This window comes from Rattus norvegicus, chromosome 5 (genome assembly GCF_036323735.1).
Source record: "Rattus norvegicus strain BN/NHsdMcwi chromosome 5, GRCr8, whole genome shotgun sequence".
Lineage (NCBI taxonomy): Eukaryota > Metazoa > Chordata > Mammalia > Rodentia > Muridae > Rattus > Rattus norvegicus.
The window spans coordinates 72,905,546-72,921,524 of NC_086023.1; the positions used below are offsets into that span (position 1 = coordinate 72,905,546).

Consider the following 15,979-nt stretch of genomic DNA (forward strand, 5'->3'; position numbering starts at 1 on the left):
CACACTAGCCTCACCTCAGCTCTGGCTGCAGGGGAATGACGGGGAAGTGAGACCTTCCAGTGTGTCTATGTGTGTGTATGTATCTCACGTCTTCCCCACCAGAGGGCCTACGTACCATCGAGGGGGTTATTTCCCCTTTTAATATAGTTCTGTGGTACTTGGTATCCTTCTGCTCTTTTGCTTTCTTTTATTTGTATGAAAACTGAGGATAAAAATAAAGAAGCCAGTGGGAGTCTTAGCTCCTTCACCCAATCCTTTGTGGGAGCCAGGTCGGTGCTGCATGTGTCTTTGAAATCTGATCTTGAAGGACCCTTGAGAATCCTGAGTACCAAGTCCTGCAGTCACACAAGCCTCATGGCTATCTTAGGGCCAGTCCCTTCTTTTCCAAGGGACTTGACATTCCTTTAGAAAAGTGAATGTTGGCTATCTGATATCCACCACACTTGGAATTCTCACAGTTTTGAGTTCTTCCTCCAGGGGAGGAGTCTGCCCAGTGCTTTGTCCCCTGTGTCAGGTCTAGGCCTCAGCCAATCCAGTATGGCGAGTGGCATCTCTCTGATGGCTGTCACGACATCCGCCTATTCTGTACTCGGTGGAGGAGATGAGAATGGGAACCTGTGCAAGGTGCTGGGTGTGTGGCACACCTACCCTTCCTTGCCGGAATTCGCCATCCACGGACGTGGTTGCCGCCAGGGTGCTAGGCTCCAAGATAATAGACATACAGCTGCTCTAGCACTGACTGGGGTCTGGAGCTTCGAAGGAATACTCACCTGGCTGTCACCCCCAGTTTATAGTAAAGCCTGAAACCTAAAGGGGAAGCTGAGAGGGCCACCCTTCAGCATGGCAGTGAGTGGAAGAGCCGCTTGCCCGGCTCTGCACTTGGTCAGGGCTTTCTGTCATCTTTCTCTCTTCAAGCAGACTGCGCAAGCATCATTCTCCATCCCAGAGTCTCCGACTCAGATGGCAATCGCACTGTCTCCAGCTCAGGTCTTATAAGTTGGATTTTTAGCCCATCTTCCTGCCCTTTCTATACAGGTTCCTTCTGGAAGTATTGCTTTTCGTCTGTAATAAACGTCTTCAGGATTCCTTGTCTCTCTAGATACCATCCTGTAAGCTAGTAGCTGTAGTCAAGGTTCAACTCCCCTCCCCCACAGAGGAAAAGAAAACAGTACATCTGAGTGAGATATGATAAGCTCAGGGAAATAAGTTTAAACAAGTATTTGTTTTAAAGATAAAAGTATGCTTTCCCCACATTTAGGACACATAGGAAAGGTCAAAATGCTAACTCTGGTCTTATGAGCTATTGTTCAAGAGTTTGCTTACCTTAGTGGAATGACATCAGATATTCAACGTTTGTGAATATTCATGAAGAACCTGGAAAGACTCTGCCAAATAAAACCAGCCTACAGCTTCTCCACACCCATTGTAACCCCAGGACAAATAGCAACTGAACTTCAGAATTTTGTTTGTAAAAACATGTGCCACTCCACCCAAGGTCCTTTTAATCTTCTTTGCTCAAATAGCCCAGGAAAGTGCCATCATTAATGTTAATAGACTGATTTGGGAGTTACTTGAGCGTTAGGAGCTGTTTACCGGAATGTTTTAATGCAATGGTAATTAATATAATGTCGATTTCATCGCGATGGTAATTAAGACCCACTGTGTGTACTTTTTAAATACAGGCACAGCATTATTTGTTTTGGAGCGAACCTTTAAATAGGTTACTTTCTCATGGAATTGAGCTGATGTCAAGTCGTGACGAGATAGAAGCAATCAAAAAGTTCCACTGCTCATCTCACAAGCACAGCTCACAGCTTTGCTTCTGGTTCTGGGTTTTTGATATATATATATATATATATGTTTTTTAATTCACCCTGTTTGCATTTCATTCCATAGTGAACCATATTCCAAATGCTCAGGGTTCAAAATGTTACCCATTTCAAAAATTTGACTGCAATTGAGAAGGCTCAGTGGACTAAGGAGCCCTTTCCCAAGCCTGGTGAATGAATATGGTCCGTAGGACTCATGTGGTGGAGGAGAGAATTGGTTGTCTCAAGCTGTCCCGTGACCTTCCTGTGCATGTATGCAGCATGCAGAAAGAAATATAAACATTTAACATTGGAATATCGGTGCATATAATGTGATGAAGTGTCTTGGGGATGGAGCCCGAGTCTAAGCGTAGATCCTTCGCGTTTCATATGTACCTTACAGCTATACCGGGACAGCAGGTTTTTGATTGCAGTTCATCACAGGGGATGATACACGGAATTTTCCACATGTGCCCCATGCTCATGCTCAGAAAGCTCCAGATGTTGATGCATTTTAGACTTTTCAGGGTTTCAGATGGGCAACATGTAATCTGAATTCATTTTTACTCTTTTAATTTTTCGAACAATGTTCTTCACTAGTGTTAAAAGAATTCTTCATTAATTAATTTATTTTATTTATGTGTGCTTTTCTTGCATGTATTTTGGGTACCACACATGTGCCTGGTGCTGGCAGAAATCAGAAGAAAGTGTCAGGTCTCCTAGAGCTGGAGTTACAGATGGTTGTGAGCTCCCATGCGGGTGTTGGGAGTTGAACCTAGGTCCTCTGCAGGAGTAACAAATGCTTTTCAATCACCAGGGCCATCATTCCCGCCCCAACTGGGATTTTAAGACAAACATTCAACAAACATTTGTTCAACATTGTTAATCTCTGTAAGTCTCTGAATTGTCCAATGAGATAGAGTTCATAACCATGTATCCACAAGGTATAGTGATATTAAATATTAGCCTATCTAGTAAGTGGCTGTCTTAGTTAGGGTCTTACTGCTGTGAACAAACACTATAGCCAATGTAAGTTTTATAAAGGACAACATTTAATTGGGGCTGGCTTACAGGTTCAGAGGCTCAGTCCATTATCATCAAGGCTCCGGGAGTATGGCAGCAACCAGGCAGGCATGGTGCAGGAGGAGCTGAGTTCTACATCTTCACCGGAAGGAAGTCAGGAACACCTCAGCATCCTAGGAGGAACTAGAGGAGGATCTTCAAGCCCACCCCACAGTGACACACTTCCTCCAACAAGGCCACATCTAATAATGCCACTCCTTGGGTCAAGCATATGCAGACCATCACAGTGGCAAAGATAGGAACTTTTCCATATTCTTTCCAGCAACTGGCCCTGCTTTCTCCTTTAATAGCCCATTTCCTAGTTAGCTTGTAGCCTGGTGTTCAGACCTTAGCTTTCTCTCCCTTATCGCCCAATACATAGTGTCTTCTTGGATATTTTAAGACCTTGTTCCCTTTCACCCACCCTCATTACTAATCTTATATTTTCGTGTGCCTATCTCCTTGTCACAATTTACTTTTTGTTCTGTAGTTACAAGGTTTTATTGCTTGAGTTTTCAAGAACTTACAGTGTTTTTCAAAGTATATTTTTATCAGTCTTACTGAGCTGCCATCATTCATGCTTGAGTTTAATTTGGGGGCAGGGAAAAAGAAGCATAAAATCTTATTGGCAGGCAGGGCTTTAATTCATAATCTTCTAGCCATAGCTTCCTACATGCTGGGTTTACAGGCATGTGCTGCCGTGTCTGCTCCCTGCTGACCTGGAACTTGGAATCCTGCTTCTGCTAAGGTCTGTTACCATCATATCTGGCGTAACACTGCACTTCCAAATTCCTGTGTTTCATTCAATCAAGTAGTTCTCAATTCTCCCTGGACGTGAGTCATCTGGAAGTTTTATTTAGAGATCTCACTTCTCAGCACCCATTAGTGATTGTACCATGATCTCTTGGGTGCTGGTGATCAGCCAAGGTGGGGACTCTGCTCAGTGCTCTGACTAGTCACAGAAAGAAGGATCTGTGAAGTTTAGTGTTCAAGGTGGCTTGGAAGGTGGAAGACACTGTACGGAGACTAGGACAGCAGTCCAAATAAGTGGCGAGAAACTCAAAACATAGTGCTTTTAAAAAAGGAGAAAAAAACGGGTTGGGGATTTAGCTCAGTGGTAGAGTGCTTGCCTAGGAAGCACAAGGCCCTGGGTTCGGTCCCCAGCTCTGGAAAAAAAAAAAAAAAAAAAGGAGAAAAAGAAAAGAGAGGAAAGAACCAGGGCCGGTAACAGTATCAGTAGGATCTATAACTTTTACCAATGGTAACATTTACCAGTTGTTACTGTGTACGTAGGATTGGTAACTTTTACCAGTGGTAACATTACCTGTGGTAAGTAGAATCAGTAATTTTTATCAGTGGTAATTTTACCAGTTGTTACCAGTAACTTTTACTAATGGTAGCATTTACCAGTGGTTACCCTGGTAAGCAGGAATGGGAACATTTACCAGTGGTTACCATGTGCAGCAGTAAGAGTCAAGTCAGTGTGACTCTGAGGCTTTTGCTCTAGTGATTCTGGGTAGAACCTTTCAGTTTACAGCCTAACCCATTTCTCTTAGATTCCCTATCATGGTTCTGTACTTACCAGGAACAGGCACCTAATTTTATGCTTCCCAAACCATTCCTTGGTAAAATGACTTGGTTCAGCTAAAGGGCCTGGCCCTTTTGTGGAAATACGTATGAAAAGAGAGACTAGAGATGGGAAATAGGTTTACCACAAAGAGGCAGGAACAAGAGGAGTGTTGTCCACAGTGCAAATGAGTCATCTCTGCATACTGTGAGGTAGGCATGGTTGGGGTTGGACATATAGAAACACATTTCTTTCATACATAGAACTGTACACTCTATTGATCACATTTCACATTTTACTGATTAAGGAAAACAAGACAAAGCTATATTCAATAAGTGATGTAAGATTTTACAGTGGCAGCCTTGGTCCCAGGAGGAAGAAGGTCTCAGTAGAATCACTTTGTTGCCTGGAGCCAACTGGAGATGTTTTTGTCTAGGACATGAGCTTTGGAACAGAGTTTTTTCCAGCTGGTGTCTGACTGACTGAACAGCTTGGGCAATACTTCTCCCTTGACATGGACTTCGGAAGCTAGGGTGAGGGGGAAACATGCAAGAAAGAGAACAAAGAACCCTTACTTCAAGTTTCCACATGCAGCCTACAGACAGTGTTGCTCTAGATGGAGACAGGTTGTGCAGAAAAACATGGTGACTGGGGAAATGTGGAAGGAGAACATAGTTTTGGGACATGGAAAATTTCCGAAGAATACACCATCTTGAGCAAGGTTGGAGTTTTGGAGACAGGTCTGAGTCTGAGCTGGATTTAGGAGCTGCTGTATAGATGCCACTTTAGGGACCTTTTTCATTCTCTAGCCTTACTGTAGTTCCCAGGGCATGCAGTCTCCACCAGGCACATTAACTGTGGGTCAGCATGTGTGAGAGTCAGTGCAGTGCTGAAGTTACCTGTTTGATGATCTGTCCTTTGCCAGGATCACAGAGTAAAAGACAGCCTGTAGAAAATTACCAGGGGGATTTTGGCCCAGGTGACTACCAGTTCTTATTAAGTTCATTTCTTATCCGTTCTTTTTAAGAATAGTGGTAAAAAAGGCATGTAGCATATAATTTACAATTTAATTTTGTTTTTTTCCTTTAACTTTTGAGACAGGGTCTACTGTGTAGTTCAGGCTGGCCTTATCTTCCACAGTCTTAAAGTATACAGTTCAGCTAAATACATTTTTAACCTACCCCTCCCCCAACATTGTTGTAAAGCAAATGAATTCTATATTCTCCCTGCAGTTAGACCTTTAAGTTCCTCCCTTTCCCCCTCGCCCACCTTTCTGTAGAATTTGGGATGTGGAAGAACTTGGAAAACTTTTCAAGTTCAGTCTTCTACACTACTAAGGATACAAGCCAGAGAATTCAATTTCTGAGGCACGTTAGTGCCAAAGGCAGGATCAGGTCTCTCTGTTCCTTGTCTGGCTTTGTTGCTGTGTTTCTTTTCTTCCTTTCTCTGCCTCTGTCTGTCTGTGAAACTGAGTCTTAGTTTTGGATTTCCACCCCTCTGCATCCCGTGTTTTCTTTTCCTTTAAGAATATTCTGGTTCCTTTATGGTATGTTTTGCCTTTGCATATACTAAAAAAAAAAAAAAAAAGCTTATTGCGGGGAAGTTTCTGAGACTTGTCAAACATTATTTTTCTTCCTCTTAGAGCAGTGCATTCTATTAAACTTTAAAGGAATCTGCAAATTCAGTGTGCTGACAAAAGCTTTGTTTGCATAAGTATGCCTTTGTGCCAGGCCTTCTAATCTGACTTTAGCTGCTGGATCCAGATATCCCTCTCACTTTCAGGATTTTCGGAAGAGGAGGAACGGAAACCAAGTTTCTGCCTTAAAAGTGTGTTTTAGGGAGACCGCCCCCACCCCTATTGCCATCTATGATGCTTGGCATTTGAGAAAGAGCTGAGCGGGTGTGTTGCCATGAACCGCCACTCATCCCCCATTCACTATTTTGGGATATTCACATCCCCCTCCTCACCTCAGGATTTTGTTGAACCCCCACCCCCACACCTAGTGAAGACCATCTGCTCTGCTCAGTTGCTTAGTTAAAATGTAGGTGTGAAAACCAAACGCACACAGGACAGAAAGTGTATCCTGATGGTGCACAAGTCTAAGCAAAAATCTTATTTAAGTAACGTTACCCCTGTGACAGGAGCAGCGGTTTCCTCTGCCAGTCGTCCTCCTCTCCTTTATAACTGCTACCCACCCACGTCTTGTTGTCCACCTACCCTGGTCCCTCAGCTCGATGCCTTTATCTGCTTTTAGCCATCCAGTTTTGTCAGTGGTCCATCTGTGTCTCTTCATGTCCTCAGGGTAGCTGTCCCCAAAGCCCTTCAAAGGCTTGAATGTTTTCATCACGGTTCCCTCCCTTAGTAGCAGTGGTTTTGTTTTGCTCCACATCAACAAGCCTTTCTCCCCCTAAACATTCACTTCTGTGGTGTGCTTTCCTTCTGCTGGGTGCCTTTTCCCTCCTCTATCTGTACTGTATCTGAAAGCCATTAAAGTACTCAAATGTATCCTGAAAACTCTCCCACCCTGTTTTAATTTCACATACCATGGGTTTTTTTTTTTTTTCCTCCTGAAATTATATTGCTGCCTCTATTTAGGGTTTTGTGTTTTTCTTTTTAAAGATGTTGGAATTGTAATTAGATTTGGCCTTGTTCTATATCATCAGTGCTTGAGTCAAGTGGGAAGTCCTTAGGATAATAGTTGTGGTTTTCTTACCCTTATTATCAGTTATCCTACCCTTGTGGCTTCTTATATACTCTGCTCTAGTGCTTCTGGAAGCTTCTAAGAACTTTAAATGACCTGTGTGAAATGTGACAGTGTCCCATTTTAGTATACATATGTAACACTTATGATTTATACCCAGCCATACTTCAGAGGGATGTGAGGCAGCATACAGTAAAGGTAGGAAGCCCGTCCTGTGGGACATATGGACCTGTTATAAAGCAATCCGGAGGGGAAGCCAGAAACCATCTAAAGAAATCTGCAACAATGTTCCTATCAAATATAAGAAAAAGAAATTATAAATAACGAAAGAGAGACATAACTTTTTGGTTGACCATTTTGCTGCTCTGGACTGATAAAGAAGTTTAATTGTGATCCAAAAGTATTTTTGTATAATAACAAAAATACCGGCATCATTACTCATTCTTTGCCCCCCACCTCACAAAATTTTGTTTGTTCCGACATAGGTGAGAGGGTTTTGTCACTTCTTGGTACCAATGTCAGCCTCCGCAGGCCAAACTTACCTTTCATATATATTGCTGACGGCTTCTGTGTATTATTGGTCAGCTGCCAGGTAGCAGACACTTAGCTACCAGGGATTGGATCTGGGTTTTCTCCTTTGGTTCTCATCTCATGCTGAGGATAGATGTGCTCAGTGCTAGAGGTGAAGAGAGCAGAGTCTGAGTTGGTACTCGGATCAAAGGTACCCATAGTAAGTGAATGCTAAGTCTCACATAGCATTGACTTGAAGTCCACAGTGGGACTTAGCTTTTCTCAGTATATAGAGGAGGGGAGAGGGAACAGGGCAGCAGGGGTGTGAAAGCAAATGCCTGCTGGCCAGCTGCCCCTGGGATCAGTGCGGGCAACTCAGCTGTTGCTTTGAGGGTGAGGCACTAGTGTTCACTGAGACATGCCCTTCACATTATTGTTGCTAGTATGTCGTACAGCAGCCTTTGGGTTAAGGGATTTTAATCTGTTAGTGGAAGGGGAAATTTAGGCTTGGAGGACTGAGCAAGTTTGAGCAAAGTCGTACTCATAGAAGACGGAGTTGTCCATGTGCCACTGATAGCACAAGAGTGTGTTACTCCAAAGTCCAGAGTCTCTCTATACATGCTCTGGTTTCTAATAACAGTATATGAGCTGCTGATTTAGCTCTTGCTGTAGTGCCATTTGAGCCTTACCCCAGCTTGAGGGGCTGCGTATACTCTATGTCCACTTGTCATGTGAGTCAGTTGAGGAAGAAAGTTGATCAGAGACTAGGAGATTGGGCACGGGTTCTGATCTAAGTCCACTATCTCATACAGGGGTTTTAGAGGTCTCTGTGGAACAGAGCTGTGCTCTCATCTCTCATTACCTACCTGCACAATGAAGGTCGGAAGAACTATCGAGAAATATAAGAGGTGTTAGAATTCTTTAGACAGTTTAGGTAAGGATGTTAAAAGGAAACATGCTTTCCTCTGAGGAACTGCGTGGGACTGTAGCATGCCCTTCTGCAGCCTGAGATCCAGCAGCGTCATTTAGATAAGAATCACTGGTGACCGGCTCTGCCTTCTTAACCTGACTAAAGATAGTAGGGACTGGTTCTCTCGATGATTAGGTCCCATTACCCCCCATCCCTAGTAGCCATTGTCAGCGATCACTGCTCTTGCTCTCCTTAATCCCAGTGGGCTGTAGTGGATTGCTGGTTCTCTGGCTTTACTGTAACCAGCCCCTGTCTGCGTTAGACAGCACAGTGTAGTCCCCAGTCTCTACCCTTTGCCTCTGGGACCAGAGAAAAGCACGTTCCCATGAAATCAGTGACCTTTGCAGTACCGGAAGCCCGTGCTTCCTTACCCTCCCTCCGCTCTCCAGTATTAGGAGCAAGCTTTATGACTGAAGTTGGGTCTTATACCGCTTTGCTGCAGGAAGGACAAAGGTGTTGTGCTCGCAGAGGGGATAGCGATTCAAACCTCACGTACTGTCGTTCTCTGGATTTTAACCCCCATTTATCATTTGTTGTTCACTTAATAGATCCCCTTTATGACCAAGTAAGCTAAAGAATGACTGCAGATGGCTGTGATGCTCCACAATGCTCCTTACTAGCTTTTGTGGCTCTGGTTAACTTCTTTAACCTCTGCAGGCCAAGTAGAGAATGTATGATAAATTCCCTGTGTGCAGCCTAGCTCAGGGCAGGTGTTCAATATGGAGGCACTGCCATGAATGGCACAAAGTGCAAGGGCAATGCTAAGATGTGGAAGATTGGGGATTTGTTTTCTTCCAGTAGCAAATGGTATTCCCCTGTGGACTTCATGCTGTTCCTATGCAGACCAGGGAAAAGAGTATAACAGTGTTTGCTCTAAGGGAATGTAGCTCTTTGTTCCCTTCCTCAGACAAAAGAAACTCATTATCATATGAAATAGTGACTGTTGCTGTTGAAATGGTTTATTTGTGTGTGTTTTTCTCTTCTAGGGATTTATTTGTGGCTTTTCAGTAGCAACAGGTGCAGCAGCAAGACTAGTGTCAGGATACGACAGCTATGGAAATATCTGTGGGCAGAGAAATGCAAAACTGGAAGCAATAGCGAACAGTGGCCTGGACCACACCCACCGGAAGTGAGTAGACTCTTGCATGGGGAACGTCTGGAAGCTTGGAGGGAAGAATCGGGTAGCATGGCTCTCTTTGTACCTTAAAGATAGTGCCTGCGGGATCTCTTCATATTCTTTCTATACGGCGGTTTGTTCTTGTAAAAAAATGGGGTATTGAATCACTGCTGCTTTCATCTAACAAATACATGCTCCAGGAAACAAATTTAACTGCCTTGTTAAATGGACCGCCATGCGGTTTTAGTGGATTAAAAAAGCCTTGATTTGAAAGAGTTACTCTTGTGCTGTGTCTTCCCATCAGCCTTTAGGTTATGTTCTACTCCTTAACCCAGAAAATAAAGTAATATTCTCTGTATTAAGACTATACTTAATGTAAGACAGATGAATGACAATGGATATTAAAGCCTTAAAGTTATAAAGTAATATTTTGTGATGCAAGTATTTAAGTCTTTCTTGTTCCATAAAAGATACATCTTCTTTGACAGACTGGGATAATTGTTGTGGGCTCTCAGTATTCATCTTTAGGATGTCATGAAACTCCTGACCTTAATTGTCCTTATTCTTCATGAATTATTATTTTATTTCTAATGTCAATGGGAAAATACATTTCACCTAGGGAGCACACTGTATGTATGACTGCTGTATGACTTTTTTAGACTGTGAGTGTGTATACCATCAAACTTAATTATGTTATTTCAAGTCAAACCAGGTCTTCAGAATAAATAAAACTAATTGCACAGTAACAAGGTTAATTAGTCATACTTTCTAGGAAATGTCAGAGTAGATTGTAGCAACTTGTGATTTTGTGACTCTGTTGGTTAAATCTCAGGGCCCCTCTGTATAAGATGGATTTGATGATTTTTACGAACTTGAAGAACTTTGATTAGTTATCCTGTCTTAGAGACAGTCCTTTCTCTAATGAAGAAGAGATCGTGCAGGTCAAATAAACAAAGTTTTAAGTAACAACAAGGAGTATATACACAGCTTCTCACAGTTGACAAGTGTTTACCCCTCTGCAAGGCAGGAGTAACAAAGGCTTAGCTGAGGTGACCACCAAGGCTGTGTGGCTGTTGGTGAGTAGTGGTGGATCCAGTGCAGCCTGTGAGCATCTTTTCTTGATGCCTGTGGTTTCTACTACTCTGCCTAAGCTCTGGGAACAGGCCGCACTACCAGCCCCCACCCAGATTCCCTCGAATCCACAGATAAAAAACACAGACACACACTTCGCTCAATTTCAACTTACTGGCTCAGTTGCTGGGCATTATTAAACTCCCGTGGCTAGCATGCCTTCCCCAGTACTCTTAGCTCAGCACCCTAAGTCTGTTCTCAGCTTTAGTTGCTCAGCTCCCTTTAGTCCCAGCTCAATATCCCCAACTTCCTGCCTGTAAAAGTGGCCTGTGACCGCTCTGCCTGGGATCTCACATGGATGCTTGACTTCACTCTCTCTGAATCATGGTGAACTCTCCCCTTCTCTTTCTCTCCTGCATCTGTCTCTTGCCTGTAGGGACCCAGAAGTCCCTCCTATTCCTTCCTCCCAGCAATTACCCCATGGCTTCTTTACTGATAGAGCAAGAACCAATTGGGGAGCAGGACCTTAGCATCAGAACCACCCGTACATCTTACCTTTTCTGTCCTATAAAAACAAAAATGAAACCTCTTTTCCCAGACGTAAATTGAACAAAACCATAACAATCATTTAAATTACAAAGTCTGATATGCAAATGACATCCAGTCCATCATATTTGTCAATTAGATAAAGTACTCTACAATCATTTCTAACTTAACGAATTATGATTCCATGACTAGATTATGTTTAGATTTTAGCCTGTAATGCCATCTGAAAACCATGTCTCCCACTCTGTAGCCTCTCTCCCAGTGTTAAACAACTTGAGTTTGATTATGAAACTATAGGTAGTCTTCAAGCCTGCCATTTTCTGGAGTACACTTTAATCCAATCCTGCGTTCCTTGAGAGAAGTGAACGATGAGTCTCAGCAGTTTTCATGCAGCAGTTTCTTTAGAATCGTCTCATGAAATTAACACCTTGGGTCAGTTTTTATACCAGAAATACTCCTATCTCTTTGGTGGACTTTTTGAAACAATTTTGGCTATGTAGAAGTTGAATAGCTTCAAATTATTTTTTTTTTTTTTTGGTTCTTTTTTTCGGAGCTGGGGACCGAACCCAGGGCCTTGCGCTTCCTAGGTAAGCGCTCTACCACTGAGCTAAATCCCCAGCCCCTCAAATTATTTTATTAGGTAGCACCTGTCTCATAAGATGTTAACATCCCCAGTGCTGTTAAAATGGACCACATATATGAGACTATCAGCTGAGGGCAAAGGAAAGAGAGGGTTTCAGGCTTTGGCCTGCTTCATGACTTGCTAGTGACTCTACACATGCACACATAAGGCATGTAGTTACTACTCTCCATATTTAACCACATGGTGTTTTAGCTGGCTGGTGGGGAAGGCAGATTCCAGATCTTCTGGCTAGTTTATATACATGCGGGCCTCTAGCAAACAGAAATTATCTATCTTTCTAAGGAAGAGTCACTTTCTTCTGAGTCAAAAGCCATTCGTGGGGAAAATTGTTTTCCAAGTAGTTTTTTCTTATCTCATGTACACATATTTAACATGCATTTTTGTGTGCTTTTTAAAACTTCTTGTCGTTTGTTTGTTTATTTGTTTGTTTTGAGACATGGTCTCACCGTGTAGCACTGGCTGGCCTGAAACTCTCTATGTAGACCAGGATGGCCTTGAAATCTAAGAGATCTACCTGCCTTATCCTCCCCAGTGCTGGGATTTGAAGGGGTGTGCCCCCACACCCACATCCATACTTTTGGCCCCCACTTCATCTGCTCTGCACTGTTACCTGTTCAGTATAATCCAGCCGAGTATTTCTGTCTGTGGATGGTAATGATTTGTAGAACTGGTAGAATTTTGGATGTTCATTTTCAGGTAAGTCTATATTTCTGAACTTAGGGATGAAAAGATAGCGCTCTCTGTCTGCCTTAGCTTAGCCCATCCTCTTCTCTTTTCCTGCCCCGTCCGTGTACTGGCCTCTGTCTGTAGTCATTCCTTGTCCTCTGGCTTCACTGAACCTGGGGTCCTTCCACAGTTGATGCAGTACTCTCACACCTGTGTCATGGGCCGATGCCCGGACTCTCTCTCCTAACCCTAGCCCAAGCCCTTATAGCAGTGCCTGGTCCTTGTTTGACCTTCACATGCATTTGTTGAATAATGCAGCAACAAATCCTCTAAAATCCTTTCATGAGTATTATTTCTTTTATTAGAATTTTTCCCCCTTCCCATTCTTAATGTGGCTAAATTCTACTCATCCTTCGTCTCTCAGCGGAAAGGTCATTTCACAGAGAAGCTGTCTTTGGATTTACAAATTAAACTGTGAGTCTGACAGTCTACCTACGAAAGAGGCACCTATCACAATTTTAACTAACCATTTAAAAGTACACTCGCCTTGTGGTCTGTAATATAAATAAGTGTACTTTTTTCTTTAAAAAAAAATAATTTGTCAAAGGGGCGGCTCTACTAAATGCTGTGAAGGCAGTGGGGTCTGTTGTTTTCAGCATTGACCCCTTAGAGCCCAGCTCAGTGTCGGGAATGAAGCAGGCATCCCATTCAATGGTTGCTAAATGAGTAAATAAACTCACTCTAAGGAGTGAATTACTGGGTTTGAGGGTCTGAATATGTTAAGATTATTAATGCATATTGCTGAATGGCTCTCCATAAAGACTGTCGCACTTACATCCCCACCAGCAGTGTCTGAGATTGCATTATCTTACCCAGCATTATTAGCTCTTATTCTTTACTAATTTGATAAGCCACAGAATAGTGCTTTATAGCTTTAATTTGCTCACTTTTGCTTATTAATATGCGTGAAGCCCCCTCCCCCCCACTTGTTAGCCTCTCATGACAGCTATTGTGCTTAGCGTATCTATTCTTGGTCTTCTTATCTGTAATCAGCTCTGTCCTTTCTACTGTGATAGGATTAAGTTCTTGAAAACGGGGCTTTTATTTTGCCATTTTCCCTCTTGAAGAGCATTTGCTTTCCTGCTGTGGTCTATAGTATCAAAGATGAGCCCACTCAGCCCCTGCCCTTGTAGGCCTTTAGAGAGCTGAACCCATTTCACCCACCAGTCCTCTCCCACTGTTCCTCAGTGTGGCATTATTACCCTGGCATTTGATTGATTCCACTTCTATGCTGTTGCTTCTGCCTGTGTGCTTATCTGAATCTTTGAAACACTTATGCCAGGTCTCACAGCTGACCTTTTTGTGAAGTGTTTCAAAATAACCCTATCCTGTGGTAAGCTTCCTTTACTGTGATTGCCTGAACTTTCTGTCTCATACTCGTTATTCTATTGACTTCAGTTAGCTCCCTAATTATATTGTGTTTCTCATCTGTCTATTAATTACCGGTTGCTAGGTAACAGTATCATAAATTTAGTGACTTAAAGCAAGACACATCTGTCATGCCAGTGTCTGATGGTTCAGAAGTTTAGATGTAGGTTGCTGTGGTGGCAGTTTACTCCATCAGAACCAATGGAAAATCTTCTAGAACAATGGAAGTTACACCTCTGTGTAGTATAATTACAGAAATACTAACTTTGTAGAAAGTCTGCTTGCTGTGGGAATTACACTCTGTGATGCAATTGTGGAAGTGACAGATGTCATTTTTCTGCTGCTAAGGCACACATTTCAGGTGCCCCTCAGACCCAAGGAAAAGAGAATTTCATAAGGAAAGGACAAAAGTGTCAGGGTTAAGAGAGGCCTCTTGGACTATATCTGGTGCTCTGCTACACTGTGTCTTCCGGGAAGCAACATGTTTTTGTAGCTCTCAGATCTGAGTATGTCTCTTCCTTGATGAGGGAGTATTTACTTGTAACTGTCACAGAAGAAGGAGAGTCAGGAGAGAGATGGGAGAGGGGAACAGATCTGCCTTATTTTAGCCAAATGTTTAAGGTGCCAAGATGACCATGAGAATTTTCTTACTAGTAAAACAAAATCAATTATTGACCCTTCTGGTTATAATGCCCCCGCCCCCTCCTAGTAATACTTTGCACCTGATAGTGTATTTCTTGTAGTAACAGTGTTGCCCAGAGAACTGCCCTGCCATGTTTGAGATCCAGGAAAGCCTCAACTTCAGAGGGATTTAAATTCATTTCTGAGGTGCATGCTTAAGAAGCGAAGACTTTCCTGCACAGACGTGAAATCAGATTTCAGCCTAAGTCTGGGTCAGTTCAGAGCAGATTATCTGTTATAGAACCATGGGGTTTTAAAATGTGAGATTATTTGTGTAATAACAGCCTGCCCTGCCAAGCACATGAACAGAGTGACTTAATCGTGTAGCTAAGCTATGGTGATGGTGCTGCACATCATGGGTTGGGCTTAGAGCCAGACTTTTGCTTGCAGAGAGTGGGTGGTGAGCTGATTGGCAACTCCAAAAATAAACCTACATGTTCTAATTTGGCCTATAACTTTTTGATCTATAGCATATAAGCATCCTTAGAGTGCATTTGAAAGTTATTGCTATCATTATAATTAAAAAGAGAAGGGTATAAGCCTTACAGGTTGCTGCTCTATGGCTTAGGTCTCTGGCGATGGCCAAGTGGTCAGTGTTACCGATTTATGGTGGAATAGTGCTGGGAAGAGAAACATCTGAAGACAGGAGTGCTGGTGTAGAGGATGCCCCTTACCTTCTGTGTCAGTGTGGGCAGAGCAGGATGCTTCAGCTTTCGTCAGATGCTGAGACAAGGAGTCTCACTTCGCTGACCTCTGTGAGGAGGATCGAGTTAGTGGGGAAGGCTTGGTACTTCCAGAACAAACATTCTCATGTCCTGGGTGCCCAGAGGAAAGAGTATGGCGAGGGGGCAGCAGCTCTTGGTGTAGCGAAGGGAGGGCATGTTCTTAGTTCTTTTGATTGAGGTAGTCCGTTATGCCTTCCTTCCTCTACCTGACCTTGCTTAGTGTCAACTTGCTTTGTTACTCTAAAAAATTTCCCCAGTGTATCTTTCTTTCTAGTATTGATTTCTTTTATAGGTTCTGAAGATATGTTTTTCTTATAAGTCTAATTTTCATCTTTCCATCTTTTCTCTGAAGGAAGTTACTGTTACAGGCCCTTAAACACCCCTCAGATTGGAGATAATCTGTGTTAACAGGGGGCAAGGAGGTAGAGGTCCGAGGAGGGGGAAGCAACTGTATGTGAATGGCCAACAGCGGGAACATCAGTA

General features: G+C 42.9%; 1 protein-coding gene and 1 long non-coding RNA gene across 9 annotated transcripts in view; one reads left to right on the top strand and one right to left on the bottom strand.

The window, feature by feature from the left end:
• Positions 1-15,979, top strand: part of Slc44a1 (solute carrier family 44 member 1) — a 179,957-nt gene that overhangs the window by 48,223 nt on the left and 115,755 nt on the right. For all 6 annotated transcript variants that reach the window (XM_008763717.3, XM_008763716.4, XM_039110883.2 and 3 more), the window contains exon 3: positions 9,606-9,748. In XM_008763717.3, the coding sequence (XP_008761939.1) occupies positions 9,606-9,748 (143 nt within the window). The remainder of the gene's footprint in view (positions 1-9,605; positions 9,749-15,979) is intronic.
• The window catches only part of LOC102551474 (uncharacterized), a 32,583-nt gene continuing 21,318 nt past the window's right edge, over positions 4,715-15,979 (bottom strand). For all 3 annotated transcript variants that reach the window (XR_005504776.2, XR_005504775.2, XR_010051810.1), the window contains exons 3-4: positions 7,682-7,815; positions 4,715-4,965 (exon numbers count right to left, since the gene is read on the bottom strand). This is a non-coding gene — a long non-coding RNA (uncharacterized LOC102551474). The remainder of the gene's footprint in view (positions 4,966-7,681; positions 7,816-15,979) is intronic.